At 39.4% G+C, this 22,851-nt stretch overlaps 1 protein-coding gene across 3 annotated transcripts in view; it reads right to left on the bottom strand.

Moving 5' to 3' along the window:
• Positions 1-2,036: 2,036 nt before the first annotated feature.
• Positions 2,037-22,851, bottom strand: part of Ccar1 (cell division cycle and apoptosis regulator 1) — a 46,990-nt gene continuing 26,175 nt past the window's right edge. For 2 of the 3 annotated variants that reach the window (XM_040732577.1, XM_040732578.1), the window contains 10 exons: positions 19,019-19,204; positions 14,282-14,473; positions 11,693-11,932; positions 10,849-10,960; positions 7,684-7,766; positions 7,268-7,414; positions 5,115-5,235; positions 4,667-4,852; positions 3,208-3,413; positions 2,037-2,947 (listed from right to left, as the gene is read on the bottom strand). In XM_040732577.1, the coding sequence (XP_040588511.1) occupies positions 2,888-2,947; positions 3,208-3,413; positions 4,667-4,852; positions 5,115-5,235; positions 7,268-7,414; positions 7,684-7,766; positions 10,849-10,960; positions 11,693-11,932; positions 14,282-14,473; positions 19,019-19,204 (1,533 nt within the window). In that variant the 3' untranslated portion in view covers positions 2,037-2,887. The remainder of the gene's footprint in view (positions 2,948-3,207; positions 3,414-4,666; positions 4,853-5,114; positions 5,236-7,267; positions 7,415-7,683; positions 7,767-10,848; positions 10,961-11,692; positions 11,933-14,281; positions 14,474-19,018; positions 19,205-22,851) is intronic. The other variant, XM_040732579.1, reaches the window with a different exon arrangement.

Raw genomic sequence — 22,851 nt, 5'->3', positions numbered from 1 at the left:
CAGGGCTTAGTTTAATCTCCTACAATAAGCAAAACAAAGAGCACCAAACAAACAACAAAATGGATCTTTGTTCTTCTCATCTTCAAGCTGTATACAAATGAAATGCCAAAGCACTTTTCCCTACTGCTACATATGCAGGCAAATAAAGAGCCAACCCTTTCAAAACACCCAGTTTTATTATATTATTTCCAGTCTCACTAATCCAAGCTGGTGTTGAGCTTGAGGAGTCCTTCTACCTCAGCCTTCAGAATGGTGACATTACAGTCTTGAGCCTAGCTGTACTGAGATTTTTTTGCTCACACATATTCCTCCTCACCTAACTGTGGGCTTTCTACAAAATAATGGAAATACCTTTTATTGTTTGTTTTCCAAGACAGGGTTTCTCTATGTAACAGCAGACCTGGCTGTTCTAGAACTCTCTCTGTAGACCAGGCTGGCCTCAAACTCACAGGATCCTGCCAGCCTCCCAAGTGCTGGTATTAAAGATGTATACCACTAAGGTCTGGAGAGACAACTCAGAGGTTAAGAGCACTGGCTGCTCTTCCAGAGGTTCTGAGTTCAATTCCCAGCACCCACATGGTGGCTCACAACCATCTGTAATGAGATCTGATGCTCTCTCTTCTGGCCTGCAGGCATACATGCAGGCAGAACACTGAATGCCTAATAAGCAACTCAACCCCCAAAAAAGGTGTGAGCCCCCACCACCCAGCAGAAATACCTCTTGTCCGCATACACACCTACACACCAGAGGAGGGCATCAGGGTTACACAGAAAAAACCTGTCTCAAAAACAAAAAACCCCAAACATTCTCAATATCCTGGTATTGTTACATTTTTTTTAAGCTCAAGTTAAAAAACACACATGGACGCTATGTATCAATCAGTAATGTGACTGTACATAGACAAACATACCCTTGGCTAGGCGGTGGTGGTTCCTGCCTTTAACCCCAGCCCCTGGTAGCCCAGTTTCTCTAAGTTTGAGACCAGCTTGGTCTACAAAGGGAGTTTCAGGACAGCCAAGGATACACAGAGAAATCCTGTCTTAAGGAGGGTGGGAGCAGAGATGACCTAAGAGTGCTAGAGAGATAGCTCAGCAGCTTGCTGCTTTTCTAGAGGAACAGGGTTCAGTTCCCAGCACCCACATGGCAGCTCATAACCACCTATAACTCCAATTCCAGGAGATCCAACCCCCACTTCTGGCCTTTGTATGCACTAGGAATGTTATGTGTTACAGAGACATGCATACAGGCAAATCATCTATATACATAAAATATAAAATAAACATACAACCCCCCCACATATAAAAAGAAATAATTTAAAACAAAAGTGGCTTGAAAGAATCTTCAGTTCTTTAAAACAGGCCTTAGAGGAGACATGTGGAGTAGATTCTATTTAGCTTAGACAACAGGTTAACATGGCACTTTACATTATCATATGCACCTATAGTGACTATTTAGTCATTATTCTATCAAAGTCAAATAAAGCAAAAAACAAACTTCCTTTTTATGACAGTAGGTATTCTAGTTTAACTAGAAAAATGTAATTACCTCAAACAAAATTTAATTCTGCCAACCCCCCCCCCACACACACACCTTGGGTCTCTTTATAGCCCAGGCTGTTCTGGTAGTTGCTATGTAGACCAGGTTGACCAGGAACTCACAAGAGATCTGCCTGCCTCTGGCTCTCATGTGCTAGGATCAAAGGCATGTGCTGTGAGTTTGCTTTCACTAGTATAGTGACACACAAAACGTCACTTAGCCACTCTCCTCCTCCTCCACTATTGGTCTATGGGCCTGAATGACTCCTTGTTGGGCTGTCCTACAAAGTACAGGATGCTGAGCAACACCCTTAGCTCTACCAACTAGATGTCCACAGCATTCATCCAACAGAAAGAACAACTTAAAACTTGTCAATATTATCAAAAATGCTGTGAAGAATACATTTGCCCAAATAAAAACCAATGATATACAGTAAAATCATATTTCCTGTCTTTATAAGTCTTAAGCATCCACCAAAATTCTGAAGGAAGTACACAGATTAATTAAAAAAATATTTTTAATTAATGACTTAACTTAAGGCATCAATCATACTGACAATCTACTGGCTTCTTACTAAACTGTACATTTGATGTCCACTGCTTTTTTCTTAACTCTCAAAATTAAAAAAGAAGTGTTCAGGGCAAGTAAAACAATTGAGTGTATAATAGTACCATCAACACTAGCAATTTATGTAAACTCTAAGCACAATGCTAGCTCTATAACGCTTTCTTAATTGTGGATTTTAGATACAGTGCCTTTTGGATGAATTGGATTGTTTCTGAGACTAGATCTCATTATGTAGTCCAATCTGGCCTACCAACTCAAAATCTTGCCATTTGCGGAATATACCACTATAGGCCCAGTCCATGAATTAAGTTCTTAACAAAAGAATTTAAAGAATGAAAATATTTAGTTCAAAAAAGTTTCAAAAATTAAGTAGCATGCTTTTTATGATTTATACCAAAACTAAAAATGAACTATAAAACTAACAATAATTCTATAAATAAAAGCAAGTTTTTTCTACATATTTCAATAAAAGACATTTAATAATTAAATGTTACTGTCAATTAAACTGATGAACTTTATTGGGGTTAAAACTATAACAAAGTTCATCCTAAAAGATTTTGCAATGCAAAATTCTTCCAGTCAGTGAATATTTAATTTGAATGCTAGAAATTACAGGCAATTTTCAAAAGCAGACTCACATTCATAAAACTTTATACATCATTTTAACTAACATATAGGTTTATACTACTAAAATCAAACATGCATTGCCTTCACACATTCCTGTATCATGATTTTTATATAGTACATTATGTAACACCACTCTTCATCACCAAAAGCATTTTATCATACACTTGATCCATTCTCCTTGGATTTCTGATCTCTGTCTTCATTCTTTATGTTATCCTATAAGATAAGAACAAAGTATGATTTTACTAGTCTAGTAAATATATACATGTAAATCATTTATATACTGTATGTAAGTTTGAAGGAAAATAGTTACTTTGGGATTACTTTTTAATAGTTTCTGGAAGGCTGGAATGGAATGCTGGGAATATTATAACTAATTGTTTCTAGAACAGCTATAAAGACTATAACACTGAAGATGACAGAGATTTCAAAGGTTAAACAAACCATGAAAACATAGAAAAGACAAAGTAGCTAACCTTTTTGAGGACAGTGTGGATATCGTCCATAACTGTGGATAAGTTTCTAAGTGTTTTCGTCAGTTGGTTTTCAAATTGCAAATTCATGTTTTCTGAAACCTTCAAGTTTTCTTGTAACTGACCAAGGTCTTTTTTGACCTCTCTGAGTTCACCAGAGAGGCTTTTGTTAGAATTCTCCAAGTTTAATATAGTTTTTCCATCTTCATCTGTTAAAAAAAAATTCAAAATAAACCATTTTGATTCCAAAATGGTACAAAGAAAAAACTCACTTTCACAAGTTGTCCTCTGACCTCCACAGGTGTGCCATGGTGCATGTATGTATATGGGCAGGCACATGCACCATATAATAAAAAAAAAAAATTGAGCCATAAAACTCAAAAGCAGCTAGACTTGGTGATAAAGGCCTATAATCCTAGCTATTCAGGAGGCCAAGGCAAGAAGTTTATAGTCTGCATTGGCCACAGAATGATTTCAAGCTCAGTGTGGGCAACTTACTTTGACTTTGTCTCAAGTTAAAATACAAATAAAGACTTAGGAATATAGCTCAACTTGAGGAAATTTACTTAAATTGCACGAGGTCCTGATTCAATACTGCAACAAACAAGTAATGTTTATAAAAGTTAAGCTACTTTCATTAGTTGTAAAGTACAACACAAACCAGGTATGCTTGCACACAGCTGTAGTATCAAGCCCTCACACAGCTGCCAAACAGGGACTGCAGAATCTGAGGCCAACTTAGTGACTTCCATAACACACTAGGTTACAAAGCCAGACCTTGTCTCAAAACAAGAGAAAGAAAAAAGAAACAAATTATCAACAGTTTTAAATAGTGTTACTTCTAATTTCAGGTTCCTTTTGGTTTGTTTTGAGACATTGTCTCACTTTGTAGCTGTTCTAGCTGGCCTGGAATTTGTTATGTAGACTATTTTTCCAACTCACAGAAATCCACCGGCCTGTCTCCTGAGAGCCTGGCTCAGGTACCATTTTTGATGACTATTTAGAGAAAACAGAAAATGGCAGAAAATTATGTGGTTCTAGAAGAAGTTAAAAAGATCAAAAAGGGCTGGGTATGTGTCTCATGCCTATACTCCAGAACTTGGGAGGTTACACAGTTAAGAGCTTGCCTCAAAAATCTAACATACAAGCCAAGATTCTTACAAACCTAAGCAACAAAAATAATGAAAACAAAGTCAGACACTGACAAGATGGCTCAGCAGTAAGAATACACGTTGCTGTTGCAGGGGGCCAGAGCTACTGTCACCCACATTAGGATAGATGACTCATGACTGCCTGTAACTCAAGCTCCAAGGGCTTGGATCTCCCCAACCCCCTTGACTCATGATCGCCCACACACAATTAAACACACACAATTAAAGCTCTGATTGTTGCCTAGACAGTACAAACGCACTGGACCACGTAAGTACTTTAAGAGCACCAGCACACCCAGTGATAATCTCACCTGTTTTTTCTTCTAGTAACTGGAGCTTCTGTTCTACCTCAGCTCTTACTTTTTCGCTCTTTTCCAATTTTTGTAAGAGACTTCCAACATCTACCATCGCACCATTGTACACGATAAGTCCTACGTTTTCTTCTCCATCTTTTGATTCCTGTTTTACTATTGGTGTTGGAAGTAATAATCTGTTTCCTAGAATATAAAACATTTTTCTTTAGCAACTTATGAATAATGCAGTTAGAAAACAAAACAAACAAAGAAACAAACAAAGAGCAAGATTTGGCCAGTGTCTAGTGTCTGCTTGTAATTTCAGTTCTCAGGAGGCTAAGGCAGGAGAATCCTAAGCTCAAGACCAGGACGAACAAACTACAGAGACAAAACTTATCTGAAAAATTTAAGGCAAAAGCAAAGCAAATCAGAACAAAAGAAGGTCCCAAATTTTAATGTATCCAACCTAGCATATCTTCCTGCAGTGACTCTGACTCTTCATGGCTTTCTTCATCTTTCGAGGTATCTGTTAATTTCCGATAAAAGCATGACTCTCGAAGTACTACTTTATTGAGAAGCTTCTTTACCTATTATGCAAGCAAATAAAAAGTAAAATGAAAACAAATGAATAAGATGAAAGCACTCTATTTTACTGGAGTAGTAAGTCTGAGCCTCATTCAGACTTGAGTCCTCACTATTACTGAGTTAGATCTCCAGCTTGAAGCACATTTCCTTTTTTCTTTTCTTGTAGACCTGCTTGCCTAGTTCTGCCTCCACAGTGGTAGGAGTAAAAGTGTGTGCTACCATATATACTAACTGTAGGAAATTTTTATTTTAAAAAAGATTTGTGTCTTTTGCCTACATGCATGTGCAGCTACGTGTGTTTCAGGTGTCCAAGGGAGTCAGAAGAGCATATCAGAATTTCTGGAACTGGAGTTCCAACAGTTGTGCACCACCTAATGTGGGTAGTGGGAAGAGAACCCAAGAACAGTAACTGGTCTTTACCACTGAGTCATCTCTCCAGCCCTGAAGCACATTTCTTGTTTCTCCTAGAACTGTATTATACTTTTCAAAATAATAAGCATCAACTGTGATTATTTTCTCAGCTATCTACAGCTTAGAGCATTTAGACTTTCAAGTATTTTCTCTATAAATTGATCATTTAAATTATTTTTAAAAACCTGGTAGTATTTCTTTTTTATATGTGTGTGTGCATGTATATGTGCTGTAACACTCATCAGTCCATTGCATGGGTCCCCAAGATTCAACTCAGTAGACTTGGGGACAGGACCCTCAACCCATGAGACATTTCACAAGCCTAGTGTTTTGTTTTGTTGTTTTCCCGAGACAGGGTTTCTCTGTAGAGCCTTTGCTATCCTAGAACTCACTTTGTAGACCAGGTTGGCCTTGAACCTCACAGAGATCTGCCTGTCTCTGTCTCCCAAGTTCTGAGATTAAAGGTGTATACCACCACTGTCCAGATCGTGTTTTGTTTTGTTTTTAAGACAAGGTCTTGCTATGTATCTCGGGCTGGCCTTGAACTCACAATACTCTTGCCTGAGCCTTCTAGGTGTTGATATCAAAGGTGTAATAGAAACACCAATTCACTTTAAACTATAATGATGTTTAATTCTAAATAACAAAAAGGTGGTGGTGCACGCCTTTAGTCCCAGCCCTGGGAGGCAGAGGCAATCGGATCTCTGTGAGTTTGAGACCAGACTGGTCTACAGAGCTAGAGTACTAGGACAGAGTCCAAACCTACACAAAGAAGCCCTGTCTCTAAAAACCAAAACCAAATTAAACAAACAAACCCCAATTTTCTTATGTATATGTATTAGTGTACACATGTATGTAGGAAACTGAACAGGCCATAAAAGAGGCATTGGATACCCTGAACTAGAGGTACAGGCACTTGTCAGCCACCTGACCTGGGTGTTGGTGGAAACTGTGGGGCATGCTCTTAACCACCCAGCCATCTTTCCAGCCCCAAAGACTGCTTTGTTTTGTTTTGTTGTTTTTTTGAGAAAGGGTTTCTTTGTGCAGCCCTAGCTATTCTAATACTGGCTCTGTAGATCAGGCTGGCCTGGAACTCACAGAGATTCACCTATCTCTGCCTCCCGAGTGCTGGGATTAAAGGTGTGGACCACCACTGATATTCTATAACTTCTTTAAAAGGCAAATTGTGTGGCTCTCTCCTATCATATGGGTCCTAGGGATCACGTTTGGCAACAAGAGCCATTACCCACTGAGATATCTTGCTGGCTCCAAAGATAGTTCCTTAAAAAAAAGCTTAGATTAAAAAGAAAGATAAAAGGCTAACCTGGTGGCTTATGCCTGTAAACACTACTTAAGAGGCTGAGTCAAGACTGCCAGAAGGGTGAAGCAAGTCCGGGCTGCAAAATGAGACTCTTTCATAAAACCACAGGAAAAATAGGTAGTATTTACAATATTAGATAAATGAAATTAATTTATTCTACTTTCTTAGCTTTTGGAAGGATAACCTTATTAAAATGTTCCTGGAAGAACACCTGTCTAGCCATGATTGAGGCTCTTAGCTTCTATCCAAAGAAAACAGAAGTTATAAAAATTGCTTTTATTTTAAATCATAAGGTCCATTACCTGAGCCCGAGAAAGATGCAATCCAAGAGTATATAATATTTCCTCCAAATCCTTTTCAAGAAGGTAACCACAATGGCTTTGATCAAAATAAACAAAGGCCATCAGTAGATCCCTGTTAACTGTGATCATCTGAGTCTTCTCTTTTTCCTAGAATGAACAGAAGATATGGCATACAGGTTTTACTATCACGGAAGAATGAGAAATCAAGGCTCTGTCTATATGGAAGCACTAATCTTAAAAAGATTCTTGTTTCATTTCAGATACTGAGTGGATTTTATACATGAATATGAAAGAAAACTGTGATTAACACAAATACCCCAAAGTCAGTAAACGTAGGGTAAAGAAATCAATTTCTAAAGAATATGCTATAAGTATCTTATCCTAAAGGAAAAGAAATGCAGCAAAAAAAACACCACCTTATCTTTAGAGGGTCTTTCCTTGCAGTATCGGTTAACATCTCTTTTGTCATCTCGTTTGTTCATTTCCTCATCTTCCCTATCTGTAAAACAAATGTAAAAGAAGAAAAAATTTACTCATACATTCTCAACTGTTGTAGAAACCCAAACTACATTTCTATTACAGAAGTTTTCAAAAGATGAAATAACAGGTATCTAAAAATCAAATAGTTTTGATGTTGTAAGTGAAAGTTAAGAAAAAAATAAGAAGCTCAGTGGTACTGACACACGCCTCTAATCCTAGCACTCAGGAAGCAGAGCCAGGAAGATCTCTTATGAGTTTGAGGCCAGCCTGGTTTACAAAAAAGACTTGCAAGACAACTAGGGACACATAGAGAAACCCTGTCTCAAAAGAAAAACAAAACAAAAAACAACAGCAACAACAACACAATAGGAAATTTATAAATTCCCATGGCAGTTCATTGTCATAACTTCAGCTACATGATGCCTACAATACACAGACATACATGTGAGTAAAATACTCATCTCATACATAAAATGAAATTTTTAAGAATTCAGGAAAATGAAACCCTGCTCTATTGAATCAAACACACTGATTTCTGTCTTTATGAATTTGTGTGGGCACATGTGTCCTGTATATGTGGAGGTCAGAGGCTAATGTCAGGTGCTTTCCTCAACTGTTCTTCATCTTATGGAGACAGTGTCTCTCTGGTTTGGCTAGGCTGGCTCATGTGCCCCAGGCACCCAGCTGTCTTAACCCTCCCCAGGGACGCTATTATACATCAAACACTTCAGCAACTGAGCCATCTCCTCAGGCCATTTATACATGCAAAACCTGACATTTCCCCCTTGTTTCTGGTACCATTATATTACACAAGCTAGCCTCAAACTAGCTCTCACCCTGTCTCAGTCTCCCTAGTGCTAAGGAGTCAAGGTATGTACCACTACATGATTAATTTTACATGTAAAAGTGGAAAATTTGGGAGTAGAGAGAAGGCTCAATGAGTAAAGCATTTGCTTAAAAACCATGAGCACCTGAGTCTGAATCCCTGGGACCTACATAAAGCCAGACACAGCATTGTTACTCTGGTGAGGTGGAGGTGGGCAGAGGAGAATCCCTGAAAGCTCCTGGCCAGTAAGCCTAGTGTGTGCAGTGGCACATAAAAAGACTGTCTTGAAACCAGGTAAGAGGCAAAGAACAGAATCCAAGGCTGGCCTGTGATCTCCAGGTTTGCACCTGCACTCACATGCTAGCATGCCCACAAGAATAAGCTGAAGAGGAGGCCAGAGGTTGTTCAGCAGGCAGAGGTGCTTGCTATTAAGGTTAACAAACAGTTCAATCCCAGGACCCACCTGGGGAAACTGACTTCTAGAAGCTGTCCTCTTACCTAAACATGCACACGCACACAAACAATGTAATACAAAATCTTAAAAGTTTAAGGTGAAGACATGGTGAGTGTGATTGCACACACCTTTAATCCTAGCACTCAGGCGGATCTCTGTGAGTTCGAGACCAGCCTGGTCTACAAGTCCTAGTGCCAGGACAGCCTCCAAAGCCACAGAGAAACCCTGTCTCAAAAAAAAAAAAAAAAAGGAAAGAAAAAGGAAAATCTTACTTTTCTGGCAATAACTCAGTGGTAGTATGTTTGCCTATTATATGTAAGGCCTCAGGTTTCAATCCCTAGTAATACAAAAGAACATTTTTTATTCTTGGTTTTTCCAGACAGTGTATCTTCTGATTGTCCTGGAACTCACTCTGTAGACCAGACTGGTCTCAAACTCAGAGATCCGACTACCTCTGGCTCCTGAGTGCTGGGATTAAAGGCATGCACCACCACCTCCCAGCTACAAAAGAGTATCTTAATTTTTCCAGTTCTGGGGACTAAACTGAAGCTTTTCCTATGCTTTGTAAACTACCAGTTCTGATATAGGGTCTTACTTACTACCTGGTCCAAGATGGCCTTGAACTCATGATATCCCTGCCTTACTCCTCCCAAATAGCTGGATTAAAGATCTGCTATACCAGGTCTGAACAATTTTGATCACCTTAATGAATTAAAACATATCTTGTTATCTACCCTTGTGATTACTAATAAAATTAATCACCATTTCAAACACAAATTTTTAAATTTTTTGTGCTAATGAAATGGGTCAGTATTTTTAAAAAAACTTGTTGCTTTTGCAGAGGACCCAGGTTTAATTCCTCGCACCCACATGGTGGTTCACAATCATCTGTAACTACAGGTTTATGAGATCCAACACCCTCTTCTGACTCCCAGAGGCACCAGGCATGCATGAGGTTCAGACATGCAGGCAAAATACTCAGACACATAAAATAAGCAAGTTTAAAAATTTTTTTGTTTTGTTTTTCAAGACAGGGTTTCTCTGTATTGTTTTGGAGGCTATCCTGGAACTCACTCTGTAGACCAGGCAGGTGCCTCTGCCTCCCGATGGATTAAAGGCACGTACCACCACTGCCTGGCTAAAAATTTTTTTAAAGTACTAATAAACAAGTGTGGAGGAAGACTTAAGTTAAATAATGCTACATTGTAGACCACACTGCAAAGTCTATTAAGCAATTTTACATAAGGTTGGCTTCAGAATAGGCCTCAGTGAGAAAGTAAAAGACCTCAAATTTCAGGAATGAGGATGTAAAGGGGATGGGCTTTTTGAAGCTGCTGGCTAGTTGCTAATAGAAAAGCACTAAGTGACAGGTTTAAGGACCTCAGGGTGATTGAGAAGCAGCTCGGGCCAAGGAGATGGTTCAGTGGATAAATCACTAGGCTTGCAAGCCTGATAACTTGAATTCAATGCCTAGATCTCATGGTAAAGGAGAAAAACAACTACAAAAAGCTATCCTGCCTTCCACAGGAACCATAGTTAAGTGTCCTTAAAGTAATACAATGCCACAAACACTGATGAAAGAAAAAAACTGCAAGCACCAATAAGTATTCAAGTATTAATTAAAATAGAACAGCCATTTTTATAGACAGCTTGTAATCACACTAATGAGGCAAAGAGTGTCACCCAAAGCCAACCTGGGCTGCATAGGCCAGAATCAGTTATACAGTAAGACTGTCCTACAAAAATAAGAAAATTTCCAAAAAGTCAAAAAGCAGAAAAGGTTTAGTCCATTTTACAGCCCTGAGGTCATCTACTGCATACCATCTTCTTCATCTTCAGCTTCTTCTGCCTCCATTGGGTCATACTCATCTTGATTATTATCTTCTTCAGTTTCATCATCATCTTTAGAATCTTCTTTTCTTTTTTCTTCTTTCTATAATTTAAGATGTCTTAAAATTAAGTACTATAATGACAAGACAGACAAGCAAATGTAAGTCCATTAAATGGATGCATTTGTAACAAGTCCAATTACAGATTGCTTATAATAGTAATAACCTATTCAAGGATGGCAAGGTGGGCATGGCTGTAATCTGAGCACTTAGAAGGTGAAGGCAGGAGAATAAATAGGTCCCAGCGCACAGCAAGAAAGACAAGAGAACAGAGAGAAACAGAAGAAAAGCTAGAGAGTTGGCTCAGACATACAGAGCAGTGACTGCTCTTCCAGGGAATCCTGTCAGCACCCACATGGCAGCTCACAACCATCTGTAACTTAATTTAAATTTCTGGGGAGCTACACTCTCTTCTGACTTAGAGGTCACCATGCATACACATGGACCATAGATGCACATACAGGCAAAATTTACACATTAAAATAAGTAGACGGAGAAAAAATAGGAAGAGAAGGAAGGAGTAAAACAAATCAGAAAATTAATTACAGGTAATTAGGCTTTGCTCTGTGGCTCAGGCTGTACTTGAACTGCTGACTCTCCTTTTTCCTTTGACATACAGGATTACAGGTATGTAGCCCTATACCCAGGCTCTGGTCTTTTTGAGACAGGCTCAAATATCCAACACAATATTCAACACTTCTAGTTTGGCCTACTATCATCTAGGAACTGGAGCTGAACATTTCTAAGTTTTGTTACCTATCCTGGAAATTACAGACCTTCCTCTCATCTCTGTCTTCTTTTTTGTCTTTATCGTCGCCTGATTTTCTCCGTTTTGGTTTTGGATCATCAGTATCATCATCTCTTTCTTCTTTTTTATCTTTTCTCTCATCTTTTTTAATTTTCTTCTCCTTTTCTTTTTTGTCCTCTTTTTCAGGAAGAGAGAGTAATGATTTGTATATTCTGACTCCAAAATCTCTTTGAAGCATTTCATTGAAAAGTTCTGCAAACAATGAAACCTATAAAAAGACACCAACATTAATTTAGACAAATTCAACAGAAATACTGAATAAATCCAGCAGTCAGTCATTTATCAAGCACTATCTTACCATACTTATTATTTATAAGAGAGCTGTAATAGCCGGGCGGTGGTAGCGCACGCCTTTAATTCCAGCACTCAGGAGGCAGAGGCAGGCGGATCAATGTGAGTTTGAGGCCGGGCTGGACCGACAGCCTCTAAAACAATACAGAGAAGCCCTATCTAATAAAACCAAAAAATAAAAAAAATAAAAAAAAGAGAGAGCTGTAATATTTTGAAGAAATCAAGAACTATAAAAATGGAAGTGAATGAGGTAAGGACTATGAAAATCCTCAAAAGAACTAGCTGTGGTTACTCGTGCCTTTAATCCCAGCCCTGGGGAGGGAGAGACAGGCAAAACTCTGTAACTTCCAGGTTAGCTATGACCATTCAGTGAGACTATCTATATTAATAAACATCCTCAAAAGAGTAGCATTTTTTAAAGAATTTTATTTTCTAGACAAGTTTTCTCTGTCCTGAAACTTGCTCTGTAGACCATGCTGGCCTTGAACTCAAAAATATCCACCTGCTTCTGCCTCCGAGTGCTGGCATTAATGGTGTAGGCTACCACTACCCAGCTTCTTTTTAAAGATAAGTCCTTTCTATGTATCCAGCTGGCTTTGAACTTGTGTTCTTCATGCTTCAGACTGCTGAATCCTGTGATTACAAGCTCAAGTGATCATGCTCTGTGTAAAAGATGTTTTAAATATATTAATATGTTGCTAAGCATTGGAGTATGTTGTTCCTGTAAACTCAGCATTTGGGAGGCAAGGTGGGAAGACCAACAGTTGACCATTATCCTTGATCATATGAAACTTTGTCTTAAAAAACTAGAGCTGGGCCGGGCGTTGGTGGCGCACGCCTTTAATCCCAGCACTCGGGAGGCAGAGGCAGGCGGATCTCTGTGAGTTCGAGACCAGCCTGGTCTACAAAAGCTAGTTCCAGGACAGCCTCCAAAGCCACAGAGAAACCCTGTCTCGAAAAAACAAAAACAAAAAACAAAAAACAAAACAAAACAAAAAAACTAGAGCTGGATACAGTGCTGCATACCTGTGATTCCACATATCAAAGGTGGAAAAGAGGAGGATCAGGAGTTCTTCAAATCCAGCCTGAGTCATATAGCAAGTTTGAGACCAGACTGGGTTGCATGAGACACCATCTCACAAACAAACAAAAAACCAGAACCATATACGCAGAACAAACATATAAAAAACAGAGTGTAAATACTGTTATGCCTGCATGTATGTAATTGCAGGCCATAAGGATACTGAAGCAGAATAATCATGAGTTGAAGGCCTAACTGAATTTGGAAACTCAGTAAGACTATTAAAAGTAGCTCAGTGATAGAGATTTGCATAGCATGCATAAGCCCCTAAGTTCAATTCTCAGCACTACCAATGGAGAGGAACTGGGCATGGTGGTGCACACTTAGGAGGCAAGTGGATCTCTGCAAGTTCCTGGCCAGATAGAGCTATGTAGTAAGATCCTGTTGAGAGAGAAAGATGAGAGACAGAGACAGACAAGAGAGAACACATACTCAAGTTCAAAGATAGTATCACTTACTTTCTCTTACAATCTAACCAGTCACAAAATTTTCAAATCCATTAAATGATATTTTAATTCTAAAGAAAACAATACATTACACAATTTTCAAGAAAAACAACCAGGGGCTGCTCTTCCAGGAGCTCGGTTTGATTCCCAGCACCTATATGGTGATTTCTAAACATCTGTAACTCCAGATCCAGGTGATCTGCACCCTTTTCTGGCCTTTATAGGAACCAGGCACACCTGTCATGCACAAACATACACAGTGACAAAACAACCACACGAATAAAAAGTAGAACAAAAGACAACTAGGTATCTATCTTCTGATAAAGGAACACACTACCTCTCAAGAATGGCAGTCACAGGAGCCCAGGCCTGTACTGCAGCATAGAGGACAGAGGCAAGATGACCAGGAGTTCAAGAGTCTGGGCTACAAAACAACTTCAAGGTCAGCTAGAGCTACTAGAAATGGTCTCCAAAAAACAAAATGAAAAACAAAGAATAAATTTAGATCTAATTTGTTAATTTACAGCAAAAAACAAAAACAAAAAAAAGGACAAAACCACACCACAGGAATCAAACAGCAAGAGTTAATCTATTTCATCTATTAGAGACCTAAGAGGACAAATTTACTTTCTTGTAATAATGGTGACCAAAAACACACAAACAATGGGAACAATCAAAGAAACACTCAAGTGATTTAATAAATTAAAGAAGTCAGTCCTAATTTAAACTTTAACATTACCTCAAATGAATGCTCTTTGTTATCTTCCAATCTGTAATCCAAAAGGACACTCAAAGACATGATGCTGCAATCAAATTTGCCACTTTTTGCAGCCCAGTTTGGATGTACAATTATGGCTGGTTCATCCGGCAAAATGTATCTTCTTTCTTGACGCTGGCGTTCCATTTCCTCTTGTCGTTTCCTTTCTTCCTCCTAGACATTTGAAATTTTAAGTTATGGTGAAGCTTCCATGTACAAAGTGCACGCATACTGAAACATACTCTAATAAAGGAGCTGGGTGTGGTGGTTCATGACTGTAGTCCCAACAACTTGGTGGCACAGACAGAAGGATGACCTCAAGTTCTAACCAACCTAAGTAAGATACACAGCAAGTATCAGGCTAGCCTCTGCTACAGAGTGAGTTCTTGTTTCAAAAAAACAAAATCAAAGTCTTCTGACTTCTTATAGTGATTATATTAGCCATAATGGTTAAAGACAGACAGAACCATTTATGGCTCTTAATTCTCTTTCTTAAATTACCTTTATTCTATTGGTTTATTTAAGGGAGCAAGAGCACACAAGTGGAGGTCAGGGGACAGGTAGCTGTTTCCCTCCTTCCACCACAAGTCCTAGAGATGGAATTGCTGCTGTCAAGCTTAGCAGCCAGTGTCAATGAATATATCTGTTCCTCAGAGAGGTTGTGGACACCACACACCCAATCCTGCTATAAAAGAGTCACAAAACTGAAAGGACTAAAGTCCTGGCCAGGTTAGAAACAATATCTTCATCCAAGATACTTATAGTCCATGGAATAAAACAAGAAACCACAAACCCCACAAACTGCCTAGGAACAAAGTAAATTTCCTGCTGCCACCAAGGGGAAGATGCATCACAAGAAACGTCCTCAAGAAGTTCCCAGGGTGATCAGGCATAACAGATAGTCTGCAAGAGCAGAGTCCAGTGCCCTTGATTCCAATCTCTCACACTTGGTTTACTGAGGAAGAACCTAACAAATCCTCTAGCTTTACTCACTTTTAGCTGAGTTAGTATAATAAAAAAGCAATGATAGTGGGCATTGTGGTGCATATCTTTAATCCCAGAACCCAAGAAGCAGAGGCAGGCTCTAGTCTACATACAGGGTTAGTTTTAGAACAGCCAGAGCTACATAGAGAGACCCAAACTCGAAAACAAGCAAAAAAAATGATGAAGCACCTATGTTAACACATGCTTAGGATCCCAGCACATGAAAAGTCAGAGAAGACCAGAGGAGGATCATAAGGACAACCTGGTTACAGAGAGACTTCCAGGCCAGCTAGAGTCACATCAGCAATACTTTCTCTCAAAATGTCAATTGAAATTGGGGGGTGGGCCAGGCATTGGTGGCGCATGCCTTTAATCCCAGCACTCGGGAGGCAGAGGCAGGCAGATCTCCGTGAGTTCGAGGCCAGCCTGGTCTACAGAGTGAGTTTCCAGGATAGCCTCCAACACAATACAGAGAAACCATGTCTGGAAAAAAAAAATGGGGGATGGATAATCAATGAATGAAGGACCTTGCTGCCAACCCTGATGGCATAAGTTTGATGCCCCAGACCCACAGGATGGAAGAAGAAAACCAACTCCAGCAAGTTCAGTGGCATGTTCAACCCCACATAGAATAAATAAATACAAATGAAAGTTCTCTCCGTATAGCTCTGGCTGTTCTGGAACTCACTATGTAGATAAGGTTGTCCTTGGAACTCGAGTCCACCTACATTTGCCTCTCCAGTGCTGGGATTAAAGCTCTTTGCCACCACCAACATTATGTTACTTTTCTTTTTACTTGGTTTTTTGAAACACGGTTTTTCTGTGTGACAGCCCTGGCTGTCCTGAACTCTCTTTGTAGACCAATCTGGTCTCACAGAGACCCACCTGCCTCTGCCTCCCAAGTACTGGGATTAAAAGTGAGTACCACCACCATGCCCAGCTCCACCTATGCTACTTTTAAGACTTCAAAAGCCAGTGAGAGAACCATGGAGAATAATAGCAAATAGTACCTGCTATGAAACCTAAATACCTAAGTAAGTGTCTCCTGCCCACCTCTCACCCCTAAACCCAAGGCGAAAGAGAACCAAGTTGTGAAATGTCTCAACTTATACACACATGCTAAGAAAAAAACAAAACAAGACTTTGTGCTGGAGAGATGGTTCAGTGGTTAAGAGCATTTGTTGCTCTTGAAGAGGACTCAGGTTTCTTTTTCTAATCACTCACATGGGGGCTCACAACTACGCATAACTTCAGTTCTAGGAGATCCAGTGTCCTTTTCTCATCTCTGTGAACACCATTTATGTATGTGCAACACATATTCATGCGAAATATAAATAAAATAAATAAACCTTAAGGAGAAAAAGAAAGACTGTAAGGCCACTTTAACAGTAACACCGACTGGCTAGTTTTTCAGCTGTTTGCATAGGACAAGAAAGCCAGGCATCTCTGCCTTCAGTATGCCTGTGCCCTCTGCTGCCCTTAACATATGGGTCAGATTCCACTCAGCTCTGTATAAACACATGCATAAAGAATTTGAGAGAAGATAAGCCCCAAAGTAAAATACAGACTTAACGTGACCTACACTTGCCTAGTCTGCCTCTCCTAGGCTTAAGACTGAAGACACCTACTAACAACTATGACCAGAAAAATGACTAAAGAGGAGTACCCAAGTTCCTGGTGGATCTCTTCCTAGTCTTAGGAAAGATGTGAATTTTCGTCCTCCCTTTCCTGATCTGTCTACAATCAACTAACCCTAATGGGGTTAAGAAACTGACCTGCAAACAAAACCCCATCTTTTCCACCTGTTGGAAATGGAGAAAAGTCTTTATTCCCCAACACTTGTCTCTTAAATACAGGTTTGTTTTGTTTTTGTTTTTTGAAGACAGGGTTTCTCTGTAGCTTTAGAGCCTGTCCTGGAACTCATTCTATAGACCAGGCTGGCCTTGAACTCACAGAGATCTGTCTGGCCTTAGATATAGTTTTTATTCCCATAGAGTGAACTTGAAGAGACCTAGATCTGGTAAACACTATATAATTACAACATCATCAAAAAAAATTAGCTTCAATAGTGCCTTTGTTACATAGTCAATGCACATGTGCGTACAAATACATTTGGAGGCTAACTAAGGTCAGTATTGAACTGCTTTCCTCTATAGCTTTTCACCAAGTTTTGGACACAGAGTCTCTCACTGAACCCAGAGCTCTCCAACTGGCTACACTGGCTAGCCAGTGAGCTTGGAAGAGCCTCCTGAATGCACTACTAATGGCAGCCCCACTGTTACAGGCTCATGTACCACCAGGCTTGGCTTTTAGAAGGGCACTGGGGATCTAAACTCAGGTCCACATTTTACTGACTGAACCATATGACCTCATCTTCAATACTATCTAATGTCATCTCCATTTCAGTAAGCACATTTTCCCAACTATTCCCAGAGCGCTTTCTTCCTTCCCCAGTGATGGGGATTTAACTTAGAGTGTTATGCACATTAGACTAGTACTTTTCCATAGATCTATACGTTAAGCTCCTCAAACTTTAAGACATTTCTTAGCCAGGAACATGTCTATAACCCCAGTTCTCAAGAACAAAGGCAAAGGCACAGGATTTAGGCCAGAAGGGCTTCACAGTGAGCTCTAGGACAGTCTGAACTATTTAGTGACACCCTCTCAATCAAAAAGAAACAAAATTGTCACGTCTCACCGAACTCCTTTACTCTCAGACAGCATCTAAAACTCTTTTGAGTTTCAATAACTACACTTCTTTCTTTCTTTCTTTTTTACAAAAACTCTGGCAAGTTACTTTATGTGCTCTATATTCTTTTTTTTTCTTTCTTTTTACTTTATGTGTATAAGTGTTTGGCCTGTTTCTACCTATGTTAATTACATGCCTAATGCTCTCTAATGTCAGAAGAGGGCACTAGATCCCATAAGGAGTAGCAGAAAGGCTAATTTAATGTGTATTTTGACATGAACAAGGCCTGCCAAGGATTCTGAGATCAAGTAGTCCATGGTAAATTGGACAAGCTGCTACTCATGTGGGCCATACTTAAGAGGGGTGGCAAAGTTTTACTTCAAGTCTATGTGTGTTTATGGATGAGTATGTGCAAAGATTAGTAACTGTGTTAACTCCTTCAGGGTGTTTACAGCCTAAGACTGCTAACCTATAGAGATCTCATACCCAGACCAGACAAACTCTCCCTGTGTGCTGTACTTTAGTAAACATGGTAAGTCTCCAGGTTGCAGTGATAATGCTTAGAAAATCCCATGTGATTGCAGTTTCATTTCTATGGGTGTTTGTCCTTTCTTCATTCCCTTGTCGCCACTAGTCAGGGTTCCACAGAATGAAGCCACAGAGGATGCAGCAGGCTCCCCCGGAACTAGAGTTAGGGATGACTGAACCATTATGTTGGTACTAGGACCTGAACCCAGGTAGTCTGCTAGCACAGCAACAGTTTTTAGCTACTGAGCCATCCACCAGCCCACGCCCCTTTTGATAAGGAAAAGTCTCACCATAGCCCAGATTGATCTCAATTTTAAGATCTACCTCATCAGTACTGAGTACACTCACTCAGTCGACCAGCCTGAGCTTGCAAAGCAAGACAGTCGTAAAAAGAAAAATTTTGTACTTTATTTAAATTATAACTCAAAACTACACACAAACACAACTTATTACATGTTCCAAGAGCTCCTTCTACACAATATTAATAACATTACAGTATGCAAATATGGACTACATACCTCTTTATCATCCTCAGACTTCCTATCATCCTCATCTTCCTCTTCCTTCTCAGACTTCTCTAATTCCTTCTGCTCTTCTTTTTGTTCTTCTACTTTAAGCTGTTTTGTCAAGCGAGCTATTAACTGGGATTTTAGTCCTTTGGAACTAAGAGCTCGACTTTCTAATTCTTTTCGGAGATCATTTACCTAAATATATGAAGCATAAAAACACAGAAGAAAAAAGTATGATATAAAAAAACAAATTATCTTTTGTCTGATTCTTAAAAGTTGCAAATTTAACACTAGTGTGGTCTATATAGGAAGTTTCAGGCAATCCAGGGCAACATACAGTTAGACACTGTTTCAAAAAGTCAAAATTAGGTGAAGAGACACTGACCACACAGTGCTTTTTGAAAATGCAAAATTACAGAATATTTTTGAAAAATAATTTAAAGCATGTGGTCTTGAGTGTGTGTACAAAGGCTCACTTGCCGTGGCACTTGTGATGGTCAGAAGACAACCTCCAGTAGTCAGTTCCTGTCTTTCACGTGTTGAGGCAAGGCCACTTCCCTGGAATCAAGCAGCACGTCTACCCACTGAGTCAATACCCTGACCCTTCTGTTTTACTGAGATAGTTACAGACAGCCCAGGCTGCTCAAAACTGCGTAAACACCAAATCTTCCCATTTTCACCTCCCTACCTTAGAATGTTTTGTTTTTAAAGGTTTATTTATTTTTTATTTTTCTTTTCTTTTTTTAAGATTTACTTATTTTATGAACATTGGTGTTTTGCCTGTATGTATGTCTGTATGTGTCAAATCCTTTGGAACTGGAATTATAGACAGTTGTGAGCTGCCATGTGGGAGATGGGTCCTCAGGAAGAGTAACCATTGCTCTTAACCACTGTGCCATCTCTCCAGCCCTTTTCTGTTGTTGTCAGAGATCCACCTACATCTGCCTCCTAAGTGCTGTGACTAAAGGCATGTACCACCACTGTCTGACCTTGTTTTTAATTATGGGTATCTGTGCATATCTATGCATATGAGTGCTTGTGCCCACAGGCATCAGATCAACCTGGACCTGGAGTTACAAGTGGTTGTGGGCTACCCTATGTGAATGCTAGTAATTGAACTCTAGACCTTTAAAAAAACAATACCTACTCTTAAGTACTCAGCCATCTCTTGAATACCCCAAACAATTTAAGATGCTTAAAATATTTTAAACTAGGTAAGGTGGGACATGCCAAGAATCCCACTGCCTGGCAAGAATAAATATTTTTAACAAAACAAAGAATCTATACTGAATAGAATGTAATGTTTAAAAATAAGTACACTGGGGTTGGTCATGGTGGCTCTTGCTTTTAATGCCAGCACTCTCGAGGCAGAGACAGGTGGATCTCTGATTTCTAGGCCAGCCTAATCTACAGAGTGAATTCCAGAACAGTCAGGGCTACACAGAGAAAACCTGCTTGAAAAACAAAACCTAATAAAAATTACACTGGGAAAACTAATGCTAACTAAAAAAGGATAAGATACACTCTTGACATTAACATATTATAACCAAGCAATCATCAAAAACTTTGTACCCAGTAAGAAAGAAGCTAGAAGCAAACAAATCAAAAACCATTTTAATACATTGACTTATTTAGAGGAGGGGTGTGCTATTGTTTATGTGTAGAGGTCAGAGGACAAACTGCTGAGGTGACTCTTTCCACCATGTAGGTTCTAGAAATCCAAATCATCAGCTTTAGTGCCAAGAGCTATTATCTACTATTTCACTGGTCTCTACCTATGAATTTTATTAGGTTATATTAGACAAGCATGAGTACATTTTTTTATTATAACTGAAAAAAGTACTTGTTATTAATAATCAAAAGAAATACAAGTTGTTTTTTGTTGTTGTTTTGAGACAGTGTCTATCTATATACAACAGGTTGCCTTCTAACTTTTAATTCTCCAGGCTCAGCCAAGTGCTAGGAGTGCAAATACCCCCCATGCTTAGTTATGTTTTGGTTTTTCAAGACAGCGTTTCTCTGTATATCCCTGGGTGGCCTGGAATTCACTCTATAGACCACGCTAACCTCAAAGTCAATAAATCTACCTGACTCTGCCTCCGCAATGCTGGCATTAAAACCATATGCCACCACTGCCAGGCACATATTTTAAAATAAGGAACTTTGTAGTTTCAAGTCAGGTGCAATGGTATGCATTGTTAATCTTAGCACTCTAGAACTCTGAGTCTGAGGCCTGCCAGAGCTATAGTGAAAACAACAAACAAAATCAAAGATTCATTAGTTAAATATGATAGTGCATGCCTGTAGACCAAAACATTCACAAGGCTGAAACAGAAAGGTCCATTAGAGCCCAAAATGTTTAACAGCCTCAGCAACACAGTAAGACCTCATCTCAAAAATCAACTGGAAGGGCCGGGCGTTGGTGGCACACGCCTTTAATTCCATCACTCGGAGGCAGAGGCAGGCGGATCTCTGTGAGTTCGAGGCCAGCTTGGTCTACAAAGTGAGTTCCAGGACAGCCTCCAAAACCCTGTCTCAAAAAACCAAAAAAAAAAAAAAAAAAAAAAAAAAAAAAATCAACTGGAAGAGCTGGGTCAGCAGTCAAGAACACTTGCTGTTCTTGCAGAGGACCCGCATGGCAACTCACAACCATCTGCAATTCTAGTTCCAGGAGTCTTAACCCTCATGCCTGGTACACACACAAGTTGTTGGTGGCACACTTATATACCTATAGCATTTGGGAGTCAAAGCAGCAAGATCAGAAGTTCAAGACCATCCTCAGCCATATAGCAAGTTCAAAACACCTTAGGTTACATATAGGTTACCCTATGCTAAAAATAAAAAAACTTAAACAATTTTTACAAAATGTCCTGGCAAGACAGTTCAACGGGGCACTTGCCAAAGGGTCTGATGATCCAGGTTTGATCCGTGAAAAAGAGAAACAACTGCCCCAAGTTATCCTCTGACCTCCACACATGTGTTATAACAAGCTAATGTCACTCTTCAAATATTAAAAAAAAAAGTATCAAACTTTAAATCCAAACAAAAGAGGCCAGGTGTCCTGACATACATCTTTAATCCCAGAACTCAGGAGACAAAGGCAAGTGGATTTCTCTGAGTTTGAGGCTAGCCTGGTCTCACAGCAAGTGCAACCCATGGGGTGACCGTGTCTCAAAAATGTATATACCATACATATAAGCAAGTAATGATTAGTCTCTGATTTGATCAACTTAAAAGCCCACAGATACAGAACCACATGTTAACTAGTCCAGATCTACTGCACAGAAACACTAGCACAGCTGACTTAATCAAAGATCTCTGAAGTTGTTACTTTCTTTTCCAGTTTAGTGGTAAACCTACCTACATTTAACAAAAATCAGATGTACCACCTGTTGTAACAGCTCACGCCTTTAATCTCAGCATTTGGAGACAGAGGCAAACAGGTTCTCTGTGAATTTGAAAACAGCATGTTCTACAAAGTGAGTTCCAGAACAGACAGGGCTGTTATATTTGCTGCTTCTGCTTCCCAGTGCTGGGATCAAAAGTGTGCACCGCTACCACCTACCCAGATTTACCTTTTGTCTCCTTAAATTTAGTTTAGGCATAGAAATCCTATATTCCTGGTCATTCCCAAACTGGAAAAACAGTGCTATCAACATAGTTATTATACTGGAAGCATTGGCAGATACTACACATCTGAACCACACATATATACAAGCATAACACATCATAGTCATAGAAGACCAAAGGACTTCACTTTGAATGCCCCATACCCTTTATTTTACATATGTTTTATTTTTTGAGAAAAGGTTTCTCTGTGTAGCTCTGTCATGCAACTTGCT

Source organism: Mesocricetus auratus, unplaced genomic scaffold, assembly GCF_017639785.1.
Source record: "Mesocricetus auratus isolate SY011 unplaced genomic scaffold, BCM_Maur_2.0 Super-Scaffold_100027, whole genome shotgun sequence".
Lineage (NCBI taxonomy): Eukaryota > Metazoa > Chordata > Mammalia > Rodentia > Cricetidae > Mesocricetus > Mesocricetus auratus.
The sequence above is the reverse complement of the archived record's forward strand: the minus strand, read 5'-3'. Positions and strand labels throughout refer to the sequence as shown.